General features: G+C 36.9%; 1 protein-coding gene across 2 annotated transcripts in view; it reads left to right on the top strand.

Annotated features, from left to right (window-relative positions):
- CARMIL1 (capping protein regulator and myosin 1 linker 1) overlaps positions 1–14,649 on the top strand; it is a 304,319-nt gene that overhangs the window by 261,488 nt on the left and 28,182 nt on the right. For both annotated transcript variants that reach the window (XM_069493053.1, XM_069493052.1), the window contains exons 30-31: positions 11,465–11,531; positions 11,774–11,970. In XM_069493053.1, coding sequence (XP_069349154.1) covers positions 11,465–11,531; positions 11,774–11,970 — 264 coding nt within the window. The remainder of the gene's footprint in view (positions 1–11,464; positions 11,532–11,773; positions 11,971–14,649) is intronic.

The raw sequence follows: 14,649 nt of genomic DNA, 5'->3' as shown, positions 1-14,649 counted from the left end.
TTAGAACCCAATTTCAGAAAAGCTTGCAGATCCATAGTATCTGAGTCACTCGTTCTGTGAGTATAAATCAGGGTGAACCAGACATCCTGATTACCACTTGATTACTGCAGCTGCCATCAGAGCCATGTCACCAGGCCCTAAAATCACCCTCCATTCTTTTTACCAGGCACCATTGCAGTTTATTGGACTCAAGTTTTTGAAAGCAGTATACAAATTATTACAGGATTTAATATGACTCCTATTGGTGGTTTTGGTAGTGTTGTTGTTAACTATTAATTTTTGTCATCTTTATAGAGCTAATAGTCTGTGGAGGGAGCAAATGTGTTACATTAAGCATTTTAGGCTAATTTTGATTATTCATCTTGATGTTACTGAACCATGATATCCATTCTAGAGGAGAGTATTTAAATCTTTTCCTAAATCCTTATTCTTATCTTCCATTGTAACATGGCCTTTCCAAGATCTAGACTTAAAATACATCTCTCAAGTATAATACACAGTAGGGTTTTGCTTTATTGTTTATTCTTTCACAATAAATACAATGTTAAAGTGCTATTCAAGTTTTATGACCACTGGAGTAACATTGTACTTAATAGTGCAATAAAGTAGTTAAAGACGTTTCCCCGCTTTCTTTTTTATTATTATGCTACCGGGGCATATACTTGACCTTTTATCGATGAACATCATGCTTCTTATCCAGCAGGACTAACATATAGTCTTAGGGTAAGATATTTGCTTGAAATCTATACCAGATAATAACATTCTTTGGAGTGCTTTTAAGAAAAATGTATTAAGTTACATTCACTTTCTAAGGAAAATATTTAAGTATGAAGTTTCACTTTTGCATCAGTTGCAAGATGAGTTAAAATGCATAAAAAGTGAGCTGTTTCCTGGAAAAAACATGGCAAAGTTAGAAAGATAAAGGTGTAGTTTTCTCATATCAGAAAAATTGTACAGATTTGGAAAATAAAGAAATGAACCATTTTAATTTCAAAATAGCACTCTACCCTGATCTTTACAATAGTCTCTCATCATTGCTGTTCCCTGAGTGTTTTGTTTTAATATCATGATGCCAGTTTAACTTTTATGTGAAATGAGACTCTGGATATAAAAGTTAATGAGTGTAGTGTGAATAGTTGGATTTAATGTTGTGTTCAGTAGGAAGTGTGGCACATCACTAAATCTCTATGTATCGTTCTTCGTTTGTCCATCGATTTATTGCAGCCTTCTCAGAGTTATGGCTTCTATACACCTACTCTTCCTAGGTTTTCAGGGGAAGGCTCCCTGCTGTCCAACAGTCATAGAAAGAATTAAGCATTTCGTTTTCTCAGTGAGATTTATACCACATCAGACTTTTAAAAGTGGAAATGCATAAAAATTACTTTTTCAACCACAAATGTGACAATACGGTTAGGTTAAATGTTTGAGGACAAAAATCAATTAAGAATTACTGATTTTTGGTCCCCTTGGAGTATTGACTCAGCTGAAAATCTGGTAGGAAATATATAATTTTTATAATCTAGTTCATTAAACATGGAATTGCCCATATCCATTTTAAAAGTGCACAGAAAAGCACAAGGTGAGCCTAGGATATCTTGTAATAAAAAGCAAAGATTGGTTGTGCATCCAATAGGATTATTTCAAAGGACACAAAATCCAGATTGAAAAGGCTCCCATGGGACACTGTGAGCACCAACAAGATGATGATAGTAATGATTTATGATACATTGAATTAATGAAAAAATCCATGAGTTCACAGTAATTAAACTTGGAAAATATAAAGAGAGATGGAAGTGCAGAGGATATTAAAAAGGAAAAGTTGATCTTTACAGAGAAAGGGCAGCTAATAAGTGTAAGAATAAACAAAAAAGTAGGGCTGCATGTGGTGGCTCACATTTGTAATCTTAGCACTCTGGGAGGCCGAGGCAGGACAATCACTTGAACCCAGGAGTTCGAGACCACCTGAATTGAAAAATTAGCTGGGCATCAGTGGCACACACCTGTAGTCCCAGCTACTCGGGAGGCTGAGGCAGGAGGATCACTTGAGCCCAGGAGTTGGAGGTTGCAGTGAGCTATGATGACACCACTGCACTCTACCTGGAGCACCAGAATGAGACTCTGGCTCAAAAAAAAAAAAGTGGAAAGTTATAATTTTTGTAGCTCTGATCATATTCATTAATTCAGGCAAGAATTGTCAATGGTTGCTTAAAAATAGGTTCATCCACATGGATTAAAAGTATCACCTCACAGAGTTGTTAGTTACTAAGGAAAATGGTACTTTACAATGGAGCATTTGGGAGGTGTTTACCCTAGATCAAACTTAGCCCCACCAGTAGTGGAACAACATGACGTGTGTCAACCATTGTGATTAAGTCAGTAGTTCACAGTGTCCTCTATGTGGCATTTGTGCTAAGAATGTTTCACTGAATCTAATTAAGAGGGAACCATCAGACAAATACAGAATATGGTACAGTCTATGAAACAGTGGCCTGGATTCCTCAAGAAAGTCAGTATTATGAAAAAGGCAGGAATGGTGGCGGGGAGAGAGGATGTGCTAGATGGAAGAACCAAAGAGACGTTACCATATGTAATGAGTAATTCTCCATTAAGATTTCAAAAAGGGAGAGGTTATAAGGCATTCCCCACTGAGGAATAACTGGGGAGTTTGAATACGGACTATAGTGTTTACATTAGATACTATGTAATTGCTGTTAATTTTATAGGTGTGATAATCAGGTACAGTTATGTAGGAGAGTGGAATTCTTAGGATATTCGTGCAGAAGTATTTAAAGGTGAATGTCAAAATATCAACAACCTTTAAATGGTCCAGTCAAAAATTTTGTGTGTGTGTGTTAGAGAAGGAGAGGGAGAGGGAAAAGGGGGAAAGAGAAAGAGAGGGAGGGAGAACAGACGAAATAAAGTAATTTTGTGTGACAAAATGTTAACAATTGGTGAATCTAAGTGAAGAGTGTACTTGTATTTATTGTATTATTCTTGTACCTTTTTCTTTTTTGGTAAATTTGAAGGTGTTTAAAATAAATAGCTGAGGGGAAGAGTAGGCAGATGTATCGGAGGAGTTTATTGGTTAAAGAGGTGGACACCAGTCCATGAACCGCTAGCGTCCACGAGGAAGTCTTTATCAGTCTTACATGAAATGGGAAAAATAAAGACAACAAAGTAAATTTTTCAAATTTTTCATGAAAATAAATATATCTAAAGGCCTGTTATTTATAATAGATATGTCCTTCTTATTTTATCTTTGTGCCTAAGTGCCCTTTTCGGTAACAATGGTTGTAGTAGTAACATTTTCTTTTTAAACAAGTCTGTACGATAGGAATGCTGGGGGAGCGCTGGGTTAAAGGAGCGGTTCAGTTCACTCAGTCGTTCAACAAATGCTTCTTGAAAGCCTGTTACATAGCAAGCCCCCTCCAGGCTCTGGGGCTCTAGAGGTGAACGAGACCGAATCCCAGCTTATTCTTTCCACCCACAGATGTTTATCTTGTCTTCCCCGGGGATGCCTGTGAGTTGGTCTCTGGGCATTTTTCTGTTTGAGCCAAATGAGTCCCAATTATGTATTTTTGACACCTACTTAAGGTGTTTCAAAAAGTATCCTGCTATCTATTAAAATGAAAACACATGATAAAAAATTAACTGATTTTGTGATAAAGGATGCTGCAGTGAATTTTTTGACCATTAACTTGTAGAACCAGTTTATCTCTATGTACCTCCTGTTTCTATTGTAAGCTTATTTTTTAAAGTAAATATACTTGACTAGATGACTCTTAGTTGTTGAAATGCTTGTAGGTATGATGTTTATTTTTGCCTGGAGACCAAGAAGGGGCTGATAATGTAGGGGCCCTCTGCCAGTCTTTGGGCAGATTTGCCTAAACTGTTGTGCTTGGGGGTAAACTCTCCATTTCCTTATTTTTCTAACTAACTGGATTTTTTCCGCCTTCACGCAGTCAATCTAGTTCCAATCATCAAGTCTCCATCTCTGCTCTTTTCTTTTCTTTTTTCTCTTTTTCACATCCTTCCATGGAGACTAATGTGGCATCTCTGCTCTTTATTAAAAGGAAGTGCTAAAGTGGCTGGCAAAACATCTGTTCATTTTTGATAAATACAGGGGGAGGGGGTACCAAAAGTTGCCATACATAGGGGAAAATGGGAAATTGTAGCTAAATGTACCTAAAAGGTACAAAATTTTACAAAATTTTCATTTTATAATGAATGTACTTTAAATAAAGTTACATTTATTTAATTGAAAAATGTTGTAAAATTTTATAATGAATATAGTTTAAATAAAGGTACATTTAGTTACAATTTCCCATTTTCCCTATGTATGGCAACTTTTGGGACACCCTATAGAGTGAACCCTCTTAAAGTTGATCTTAATTGTTTTTAAATCCCTTACATGTGAGGTTCACGATAAAGGAAATGAAGAGAGTGGATGTGGTACTGGGTTTCTGTTTTAATTTGGGTTCTTGGACTCAGGAAAACAATACCTCCTAAATGTTGGGGAGCAGCTAGCTATTCTTGAACACTTCAGCAGGGCAACAATAACACTGATACATATACTAAACACTTACATATATTAAGAAAACCACCCTGAGTTACTTCAAGAAACTTTAAAATTTCTTTCTGTGTGTTATAGCAGATCACTTTCCACCCCCAAACTATCATGATCAAATCGAAACCTTTGTCATCGTTACCCATGAGGAGGTGACATGGTGGTAGTCATTTAGACAAGCTCTTACACAGCATCTGCAAAGTATGTCCAGATAATCAGTAAACACCATGACCAGAGGGATTCCTTTAAGTATTCCTAAATAAACTTGGGGCATTCCTAAGAAATTACAAAAAATTGCCCCCAAAATGCCAAATGCGTGTGTTCCTACTGCCCTGAAGAGCAAGCTGTTAACACATGAGAAGCTGTGTTTTGCCAGTGTACGCCAGAACACAAACTCTAGGAGCGCAAGAGCTCATCTGTCTTATTGACTGCTATACCTACTGCCTTCTCCAAGAGTGCCCAGTGCCCAGTAGGTGCTTTATGAGTATTTGTTGAATCTTGAATAATATAAAACATTACAGATAACGTTATAGCTTCATTTGTCCACCACTGACAGGCTCACTCTTCTCTTCCCCTCTCCAGAGGCACCCTCATGAGTTTGGACACTTCCTGTTTGTATCTTGTGTTCAAACATACATGTTTTCATGAACAATATGTAGTGTCATTTTGTATGTTTTAGAGTTTATTTAAATGGCATCCTACCATGCATATCTTTCTGAAACTTGCATTTTCACTCTATGTTATCATTTGAAATTTTTTCATATTGCTACATAAAAAGTTTTTTCCTTTTAATGTGTTCTTTCATGTGAATATGCCTCATTTTGGTTATTCATTCCTCTACTGAGAGGCTTTTAGGTTGTTTCCACTTTTTTGCAGTTATAAATCTACTTACTAATGCCCTCTCCATTCCTACTCTTTGGGAGTAGAAGAATGGAAAAATGATAATATTAACAGTGCTCATAATCACTGTGACACACTGGAAGGTCACTGATTGGCACTATGTGCCAAGCACTATTCTAAACACTTTTTATTCATTATCTAGTTTAATCCTTACAACAATTTAGAAAACTTGCAAATTAGAAAACAGGCCTGATTTTACAACGACATTGGCAGATTCAGGATTCTGCCCAGTAAGTGGCAGATTCAGGATTCAAACCCAGTGCCTGACGGCCAAAGCTGTGAGCACGAGACGTACTCCTGAGAAAGGATAGCCTCTCTTCCCTCACCACTGCTTCCCTCATCCTGACTGGGAGATGCTGAGTTCCACAAAGTGTGTAGGAGTCGGGGAATGAACTGATGATCTCCATGCCATTGAAAAGTTGAAATGCCTGTTACCATGGTTTCTCTCTTCATGGGAACATTTTTTGCTTGACTGTCATTTTGGGAGCCAAACCAATTAAAAGGTCCTTCCCCTTCACTTATAATGATCTTTAGGCAGGTAATTGGGACAAAGTACTTGTCTTATTGAATTAACCTTTCACAAAGAGACGGAAAGTCTGAAATTATTTGTGGAGCTTAACCATCAGCTGTAACTCTCTGACGTATGTATCCATAAAGGAAGCTTCTGAGAGGGGTGTGTGTTAAGATAGGGGCAGGAGTCTTTATTTTGTGCAATTCAAGAATATCTGAAAATATATTTTTTACTTTTTCTCCTTTCATCCAGCAAGACTATTTACATGCTAATGTAAGGGGTCATAAAATGAGTTATATCTGAAGAAAATTGCCTAATAAAGTATGACGTTAGAAGTCTAAAGATTGAGACTTTTTCAGGACATTGCTGATAGAAGCCTTTCTGATAAGCAAATATTATTGATTATGATGTGGTGATGGTGGTGATGGTTATGGGGAATGCTTTTTACTTATGCCTTTCCTCTGAAAAGACAAATCGAGGAGCCCTGTATTTTCATCCTATCTTATGTTAAGAAAAATTGATACACAAAAAAAAAAGAATTCAGAAAAATAAAGTCAGCCCCAGGAGGAGGGAATAGCTGACCTTCCTCAGAGTGTGTTTTCAGGAGGTTTGGAAAGAATTCCCCAACACCCCACACTTTGCCATCACAAAGACTGATATTTTACAACTAGACTTCTTGTTTTTTTTTTTTGTTTTTAAAAATGCTTTTATAAATTTTTAGAAAAATAAAATGCTTTAACAAACTGTTAATGATGACCAATGAGGTTTTAAAAATTTTTTAGAAATTTAATGTAAAATGTAAGGTAACCTCAATCCCCACTAATGTATAAGGTATTAATATTTAATTGCACTGAGGGTAGGTAACTATGCTAAATCCTGGCATCAGATCCTTTCCTGAAAAGCTTTAATGACTAAGGAGTGAAGAGAATTCAAAACTACTGCACCCTAAAAGGCAATGGGAAGCATAGGGTGATGCAGACGGCTCCCAGAAGGGACACCTGTACGTGTTCATCGACACATCGTCCCAGCTTTGTTGTGGGACTAGCCCTATGGCCCAAGGGCCAAGACCTGCATGGGATTTTCGAATATCCAGCCAGTGTTCTGTCCATTATGTGCCTTTGGAGCTGATAATGCCACTATCCCCCAGGTGAGGTTAATGCCTTGTGGAGTTGGTAAATGGCATTTTGCACACACTTAGCAAAAGAGGTAATGTCTGTAGGTATAAGTTTCTGCAATTCTTCAAGCTGTAATTGTGCTTCTGCTTATAAAAAGCTAGGTTGGACGCCTTAAGCCATTAATATTTTGGCTTCATTCTTGCCTTATTCTTTTGCTATGATGTCTTTTTATGTATTGTAGCTTTTTTGTTTCATTGTTTGTGAATAGTGTCTCTCTCCCTCCCGTTTTCTAGTAATGCTGTTGCTTTATCTCTCTTCCATTCATATTTTTTTCCTTTCTTTTTGCTGCATGGAGACTCTCTGCTGTACAAGTGTAAGTATTTTTTGGTGGCTCTGCGGTTTCTGGCCATACTAGTTTATATTCTTGTGCTCCATTTGCTTCTGTGCTGCTTGGCTGGTCTCCCAGGAGACTGTAGTGTCGTCGTCCATCTGCGGATCCTGAATGAAATAGGCAACAATTTAGAGACAAGATTGGATTTTACAAGATGGTTCAGCTAGCAAAACAGGCGATGAATTTAAAATATCCCCAGCCATGTGCCTGAAAGCAAGCAGAGTGTTGATGAAGAGGGTACAAACCATTCAAGAGAGGAAAAGTGCTTACTCCATTTATACAATAATAAAAATGAAAAGACATAATTTACTTAAATTTCCAAGGTTTTTTTTTTTTTCTGATTCTTGTCATATTACTTGTTTCGGGCCATGGGTTGTAAAAAAATGGCACCATGATTTGCTTCTTGTATTAGAAGAATTTTCCTAATCTGTTTCTCAACTGGTACTGTTTTGCTTTTTTCTTTTAAGCTTTGGTGGGGGTTGGGAAGAAATTATAAATTCTTGAGCTTGGAGTAAGAGTGTTATTTATTATTCTTTGTACAAACTTGGCAAAAACTAATAAGGAAATTACCTCATCCTGTTTTTGTAGTGATAGTAAGCAATTTAACTCTCATTAAAAAAATAGTATGTGTAGGAAATACATGCTAAAAGTGAGTTTGACAGGAAAATATGTTGCATTGTTTGTAAGGTTCCAATGCTAGTCTTTTAACTTGTGGTAAAAGTGGACAGAACTCTATTGAGCTACAGGCAGAATAGTTTTAAATCCATTGTAATCTATTATAAAAATGGGATGAGATGAGTAAGGTTTCAGAATAATGTAGATGTCGATGCTGCTTTTGGATTCTTAGGAAATAGAGCTATGGCATATTGTCTGCCACGGTGGGAGTTTATCGGTGGTTTATGAGATTAGGACAAGAAACAAGTCTGTTGAGGATTTCCCTTCTAAATTACATTTAAAATAAGGGTTTAACACATTTTTTTCTCATTTCTTCAGGATGTGACTATTGAAAATTACTTATTACTCAAAATGCATTTTTAAGATAAGTTAATTTTGTCTAGGCTTAAAGTTGACAGTGTTAACCATGAATTGCTTTGTGAAAGGTCCATTTGGAGTGTACACTTCTTCTATCTCAGTTGCAGCTCCCTTTACCTCCTGGGCAGTTTGTGATTTCCCTGACTCAGAAAACACTTAGGCATTGACCGGTGTCAAGGAAAGGTCAGTGAAGACTAAGAAACAGTCTGAGAAAGTTAACCCTTTCATTTTGACACTAAAAGGAAAGAGAGCTGACAGTTCCAAAGAAGATGGTAAAGTCAGATTTTTTTTTTCCCTAGGATGTAATTCATCAACCCAACAGTTGAGGGAAGGAGGTGAGAAGAGTGCAAATAAACCAAATTTCTAGAAAAACATTGAATATTTGCTCCTAAATATACACTTAGGTGGATTAACATAGTTCATTTTTACATTTCTTCTTGCTTTAGATTTATATGTAATGGGATTGTAGGAATAAGCCAATAAGATTCAGGAGGTCCACATTTTCAATAAAACTAAGGAAAAATAAATTCAAAAAAAAAGTAAGAAAAATATGAGGGAAATAAAGTTTATTTTTCTTCTCTCTATTGTTATACTTAAACCCCATGAGAGAAAGAGATAGAAACTGGGTTTCAGTCTTCAGACCGATTGCAGAAACTAGCCTAATTGTAAATTTTATCTATTTTAGCAAAAGTTGATTGGCCCTGTGTACAAAACTTCAGAACTAACAGATATGATAAGTACAGAGAAAGAGTTTTGTGGAAAATATAAATAGAAGTTATTTGCATTTGTAAAAAGCACACAAAATAAGGGAAAACAATGAAATGCACTAGAATGCATTTTTCTGACATTCACACTTTGTATACTAGGCTTTGAAGCATTACAAAATGAGACCATGAGGAGAAAACTAGTTCCCCTTTGATTGATGTCAACCATCAGAAAATACTGATGATTTTGTGTGTTTCTTAATGCCTCTAAAATTAGGTTGAGCTGAATGATTCATTTACAGATGGACATCAGTTTGTAAATGAGTCTCTTTCTATGCACATTATATATTCTACCCTTTTATATAGATAACTATATTTTCATGTATTTGAAAAATTGCAATATTTGAAATGTCATAATTTTCATATGTTTTACATGTATTTGATATCTATTATAAAGGCTTTAATGATAGAGAAACTTAAGCCAGATTATTTTTGCTTATGAATACCCTTCCTATAAAATAAAATCCAGAGTTACAGGAAACAAAAGACTTCTTCAATTCATGCATTTTTAAACTTCTTTCCTATGTATTTGTGACTATCTAAATGAAATTGGCTAGAAATTATATCCCAAGCTGCTACTTGATTCTTTTATCTACCATGGTTATATATAAGGCTGATAAAATACTGAAGAACTTTTTTCACGACTAAACAGAGCATATATTTTGGTAGTTTGTATCTCCTGAGAATTAATTATTTTCAGAGGTTTCACCTGTGAATAGACTAGTCCTGCCACTAACTTATTCAGCCAACCGCAAGGCCAATTTTGGGGAGAACTGCCTTCAAACTGGAATCCTTTCTAGTTACATTATGTTGACTGTGTTTTTATTGAACCTGCAAAGTCTGTTGCTTTATAAATAGATACTCCTCAGATCGTTTGCCTTTAACAAAACCTTGAAAGAACCAAATCAGCAAATTTCATTTTATATTTCAGGAAAACCAGCCTGGATTTAAATACAATTGCTCATCATTTTTTCTTTCCCCTTTCTTTCAACAATTAGTAATAGCAAAAGGATATTATTATTAAAACTGGCACGATTTATTTGTCAAAATTATAGAGTTGTTTGCTTTAAAGGTCAGTATGAGCTGAATTTTTCTTTGAGCCAAAGAAAAAATCCATGGTTTTCCAACCATGTTGATTTTTATTATTTTTTTTTTTGAGAAAGCCTTAGATGACAACCTGTTAAATGAAGTCAAAGTATACAAACGAAGTTCTTTCAGTTAGTTCTTAGTTCAGACAAGTACCAGTTTCTAGTATCAAACCAGTTAAAACATCCCTAGAGTGCACCCATCTGTATTTACTCATGAATGGGGTGGTAAGAGGGACTCTGAGCTCCTTCATCACTGGGTTCTGTCCCTGGCGCTGCTCCTATTGCCAGCTTGAGTGTTAGCCTTTATCATCTCCATGACTCGGTTTTGTCCTTCGAGTTTCTTTGTATAAATGATGACAAAAGGTCCCTCCACCTTTGACATTTGTGTGATCCTGTTGAGGGAGAAGATACTGCCTGTCTGAGGCTTGGCTTTGCACCATAAACAGTTGACACCAATGCTAGGATAACACTGTTAAGTTTTGGCCTTGGTTTGAGTTTGGGTTTCATTTTTTAAAAGACCAGCAGGATCAAAGTGGTCTTACTGAGAAGTGTCAGCAGATATAGACTTTTGGATCCTGGCATATTTTCGTGGTCTTTGCCCATGATGGAAATGTCAAAATCTCGATGGCAAAAGAGTTAAACCACTTAAATCATTGAAGTGACACAGAAAGAGTTCAGTGTTGCTTCCATTGATGCTGCTGTGACAATGAACAGTGAAGATTTGTGTTTTCAATTTTTTGTGACTGATTTTGCTGTCTTTGAATTTTATTTTCATATCTATTTTAACATCCTCATGTACAGCTTCAAGTTAAATTCTCTACCATACATTGTTCTTTCCAGCTATATAAATAGAATTTAGCTGGTTAGGTGGGGCGGGGTAGGGGGAAGTAAGAGGTTAGCTGTATCATTTGAGAAATTTAAATGTTTAGAAATATATCACTTCAGTCCTTTTAGATAGGCTACCAGTCATCCTCTAAAGCAGTGAAAATGATGTTTAAATGCAGACTTTAAATAATCAATCTGGAATGTTTCTGAAGTTTGGAGGGGGAGTGTTCTATGACTACTTGTCTAAGTGTATTCTTTATTTTATCGCTAGATGACTCCTAAATCTAAAAGGAAGAGTATCCATAGCCGAATGCTACGGCCTGTTTCTAGGGCCTTTGGTAAGTGAGTGTTTTTCTAATGCCAATCATTTCCTTGTAACTATGAAACACCCTCAGCAAGGCCCTCAGACCATTTAGGGATGTTTCTTAGGGATGTACTATATGGGTAAATACTGAGAAAGAGAGTTAAGTGATTTGTGAATGAGTGTTTGCTATTCCATGATAAAATACTTTTAGGGATTTCTTTTATCCATTTCTATGCATTAAGCTTTGGCCTTGGACTTTTTTCTTTTTAATTTTAGAAATGGAGTTTGATCTAGATAAAGCGCTAGAGGAGGTACCGATTCACATTGAAGACCCGCCCTTCCCATCCATCAGACAAGAGAAGCGGAGTTCGGGATTTATCTCCGAGTTGCCCTCTGAAGAGGGGAAGAAGCTGGAGCACTTTACCAAGTTACGCCCCAAACGAAATAAGAAGCAGCAGCCTACCCAGGCAGCGGTAGGTGGGCCAGGATGCCCGTCTCTCTCTCACCCTTTCCTTCTTAGGGTGGGGCGTGGGGAAGCTGGAGACTTTTGCTTCAGTGCTTTGCACAGCATGAAAGCTATAATTAAGGAGACTGGCCCCTCTCCAGATGTGATATGCTTGCAAAGTATCTCAACTCTGTGCTCAATTTTGGAAAGGACAACGCTGTTAAATGTCCAACTCTTGAGAACAGAGCCACCCTTGGAAATCCCTAGAAAAAGATCAGACATGTGAGTGAGATAAATAGGCTATGTCTGTAACACTTTACAGTGTCTGGACAAAAAGATGTAAAATAAGTACCAAAAGAATTTATTTGTTATTAAAAATTGTTTGATTTGGGGGTGCACACAGGTGTTCCCCCCACTCCATGCTCTGTCCTGCTGTGGTCTCTCTAAAGAGGCCGTATGTTGGAGCACTGGTGTGTGACTCCACATTCTGCTCTTTCTACTCCAGTAGAAGATTGAATTGTATGTGCTGATGAGCCTTAATGTAATTCACCCTGTGTCTCTCTCTGGCTCATGTCTTTTCTTTATAGCCAAACTTCTAGGAAAAGTCTGCCTTTGCCTATTGTCTCTCTTCCTCACCTTCCTGTCACTCCACAATCCACCAAAATCTTCCTTATTTTTCAAGTGAGAACGGGGCGGGGGGCCTGTGGCTTACTTTTGTTACTAGTGTTTAGCAACAGCAATCATTAACAATTACCTTTGTTTTTCTTGCTAGGATTGAGTAGAATCCGATCATCCTAAATCTATCTTAGCTTTTCCAGAGCTTGTCCCTAACCTCTAATGCCCCTAGTGAGCCTTTCCAGGTGTCAGAATTCTCAAAGTCAAGGCTAAGTCAAATGCCAACATGACAGTTTCTTCTGGGCCAATCATATTGTTGTTGTAACTATTGATTTTTGTGCCAAAAATATGCAAATAAATATTTATGTAAATATGAAGAGTAGGTAACCTATTTTAAAAAGTAGGCACAGAGATTTAATCTTAGGTCAAACCACATTGGTTTTAAACTACCAGACATTGTATATATAATGGATATGGACATTTTAGCTATACATTTTAATTCTTTCCTATACTCTTACAAAAACAAGATTTATCTTTAATAACAAGAAACAAAATATACTAGTTTTAATGGGCTCTCCATTCCCATGCAATGCATGTCTGGACAAGGCATGTGACTTTTTGTTTGTTTGTTTTTTAAGCCTGAACAAACTTGTTTCTAAAATGCCAGCATTGCCTACATCATTGAGTTGTCATGAGAAATAAGTGTTAAATAGAATAAAGGCATACAGTCATTTATTAAATGCAAATATTATTCTTCAAATTAGTATTTCCATTTTATTAATACTAGCTATCTTTACAGTACAAATATTATATTGGCTTTTGCCTTTATTCCTTATTTCCCCTTTCTTTCACTTAAATGGAGAAAGAAGAGAAAAAAGCCCCTGGAAACTGATTTATGCCATTCTTAGGTACCCCCACTAATTTAGGGCATTCTTACCCATGTTTATTAAGGAGCAAATCAACTCACTTTACAAAAATTTGTATTCAAAAATTATTTCCTCAGTTGAAGTGACTTTCACAAAGTCTTTGGTTTTTGGAAAAGAGCTTCACATGGGTAAATTAAGAGTAGAAATGCCATTTTTGAAGATACCAGAATGTTCCAGCATGCCTGTGAAAGGGTACAACAGAGAAAGGGGTGTGTGTGTAGGGTACAGTTGGCCCTCCATATCCATGGGTTCTGTCTGCATCTGCAGATTCAACCAACTGCGGGTCGAAAATATTTGAGGAAAAAAACCCAAAAAATAATACAACAGTAAAAAACACATTAAAAATACAGTAAAACAACTGTTTACACAGCATTTACATTGTAGTAGATATAAATACCCTGGAGATGATTCAAAGCATATAGTGCTATTTCTGGTCAGGAGACCCTTACAGTGGTCATTCAGGGATCCAGGCTGCTTTTGCTTTGTGGCTCCACCCTCCTCTTTGGTCCTTGGGGTCTATCTATTCAGGTGGAAGTTGACATAAAGTACTAAGGTTCATATCCATGAGGTTTTATGGGCCAGGTCTGACAATGATGAACTTCACTTTCAGCTGAATGCCACTATCCAGAACTTGGCCATGTGGCCACCTAACTGCAGACAAGCCTGAGAAACACTTTCTAACCACGGCACCTTATAGTGAGGGAGGGGTGCTGACTTGAGCTTTGTGCATATCCACTACCACTTAGCTATTGCTTCTTTCTACTTTCACTTGTTATAGCTGTAGGTGAAAAGTATTCCCTTAAGGAAAAATCATTGAAAAATTTACACAGAGGAGTGGAAAGAACACTGGACTGGGATATAGTCCTGACTCTGCCACTATCTAGAATCATCTCCCAGTGGAAGGATTTTTAAAGATTATCTACTTACTATTCAAGGGAATATGAAGCCCAAGGCAGATAACTGATTTGCCTTGGTCATTCTCTGAATTATTATACCATACAGTGGCTTCACTTTGCATGATTTGTCAGTGTTAGTCAGTTTGCCCTATGTGCTTGGCATAGCCCCACACTACTCGGCCCAGTGATGAAACTAACCAACTCTAACTAAAATCAAGTAAGCCAGGCATGGTGGCATGTGCCTGTAGTCCCAACTCAGGAGGTTGAGGC

This window comes from Eulemur rufifrons, chromosome 18, assembly GCF_041146395.1.
Source record: "Eulemur rufifrons isolate Redbay chromosome 18, OSU_ERuf_1, whole genome shotgun sequence".
Lineage (NCBI taxonomy): Eukaryota > Metazoa > Chordata > Mammalia > Primates > Lemuridae > Eulemur > Eulemur rufifrons.
Note: the sequence above shows the minus strand (reverse complement) of the source record. Positions and strands in the feature narration are given on the sequence as shown.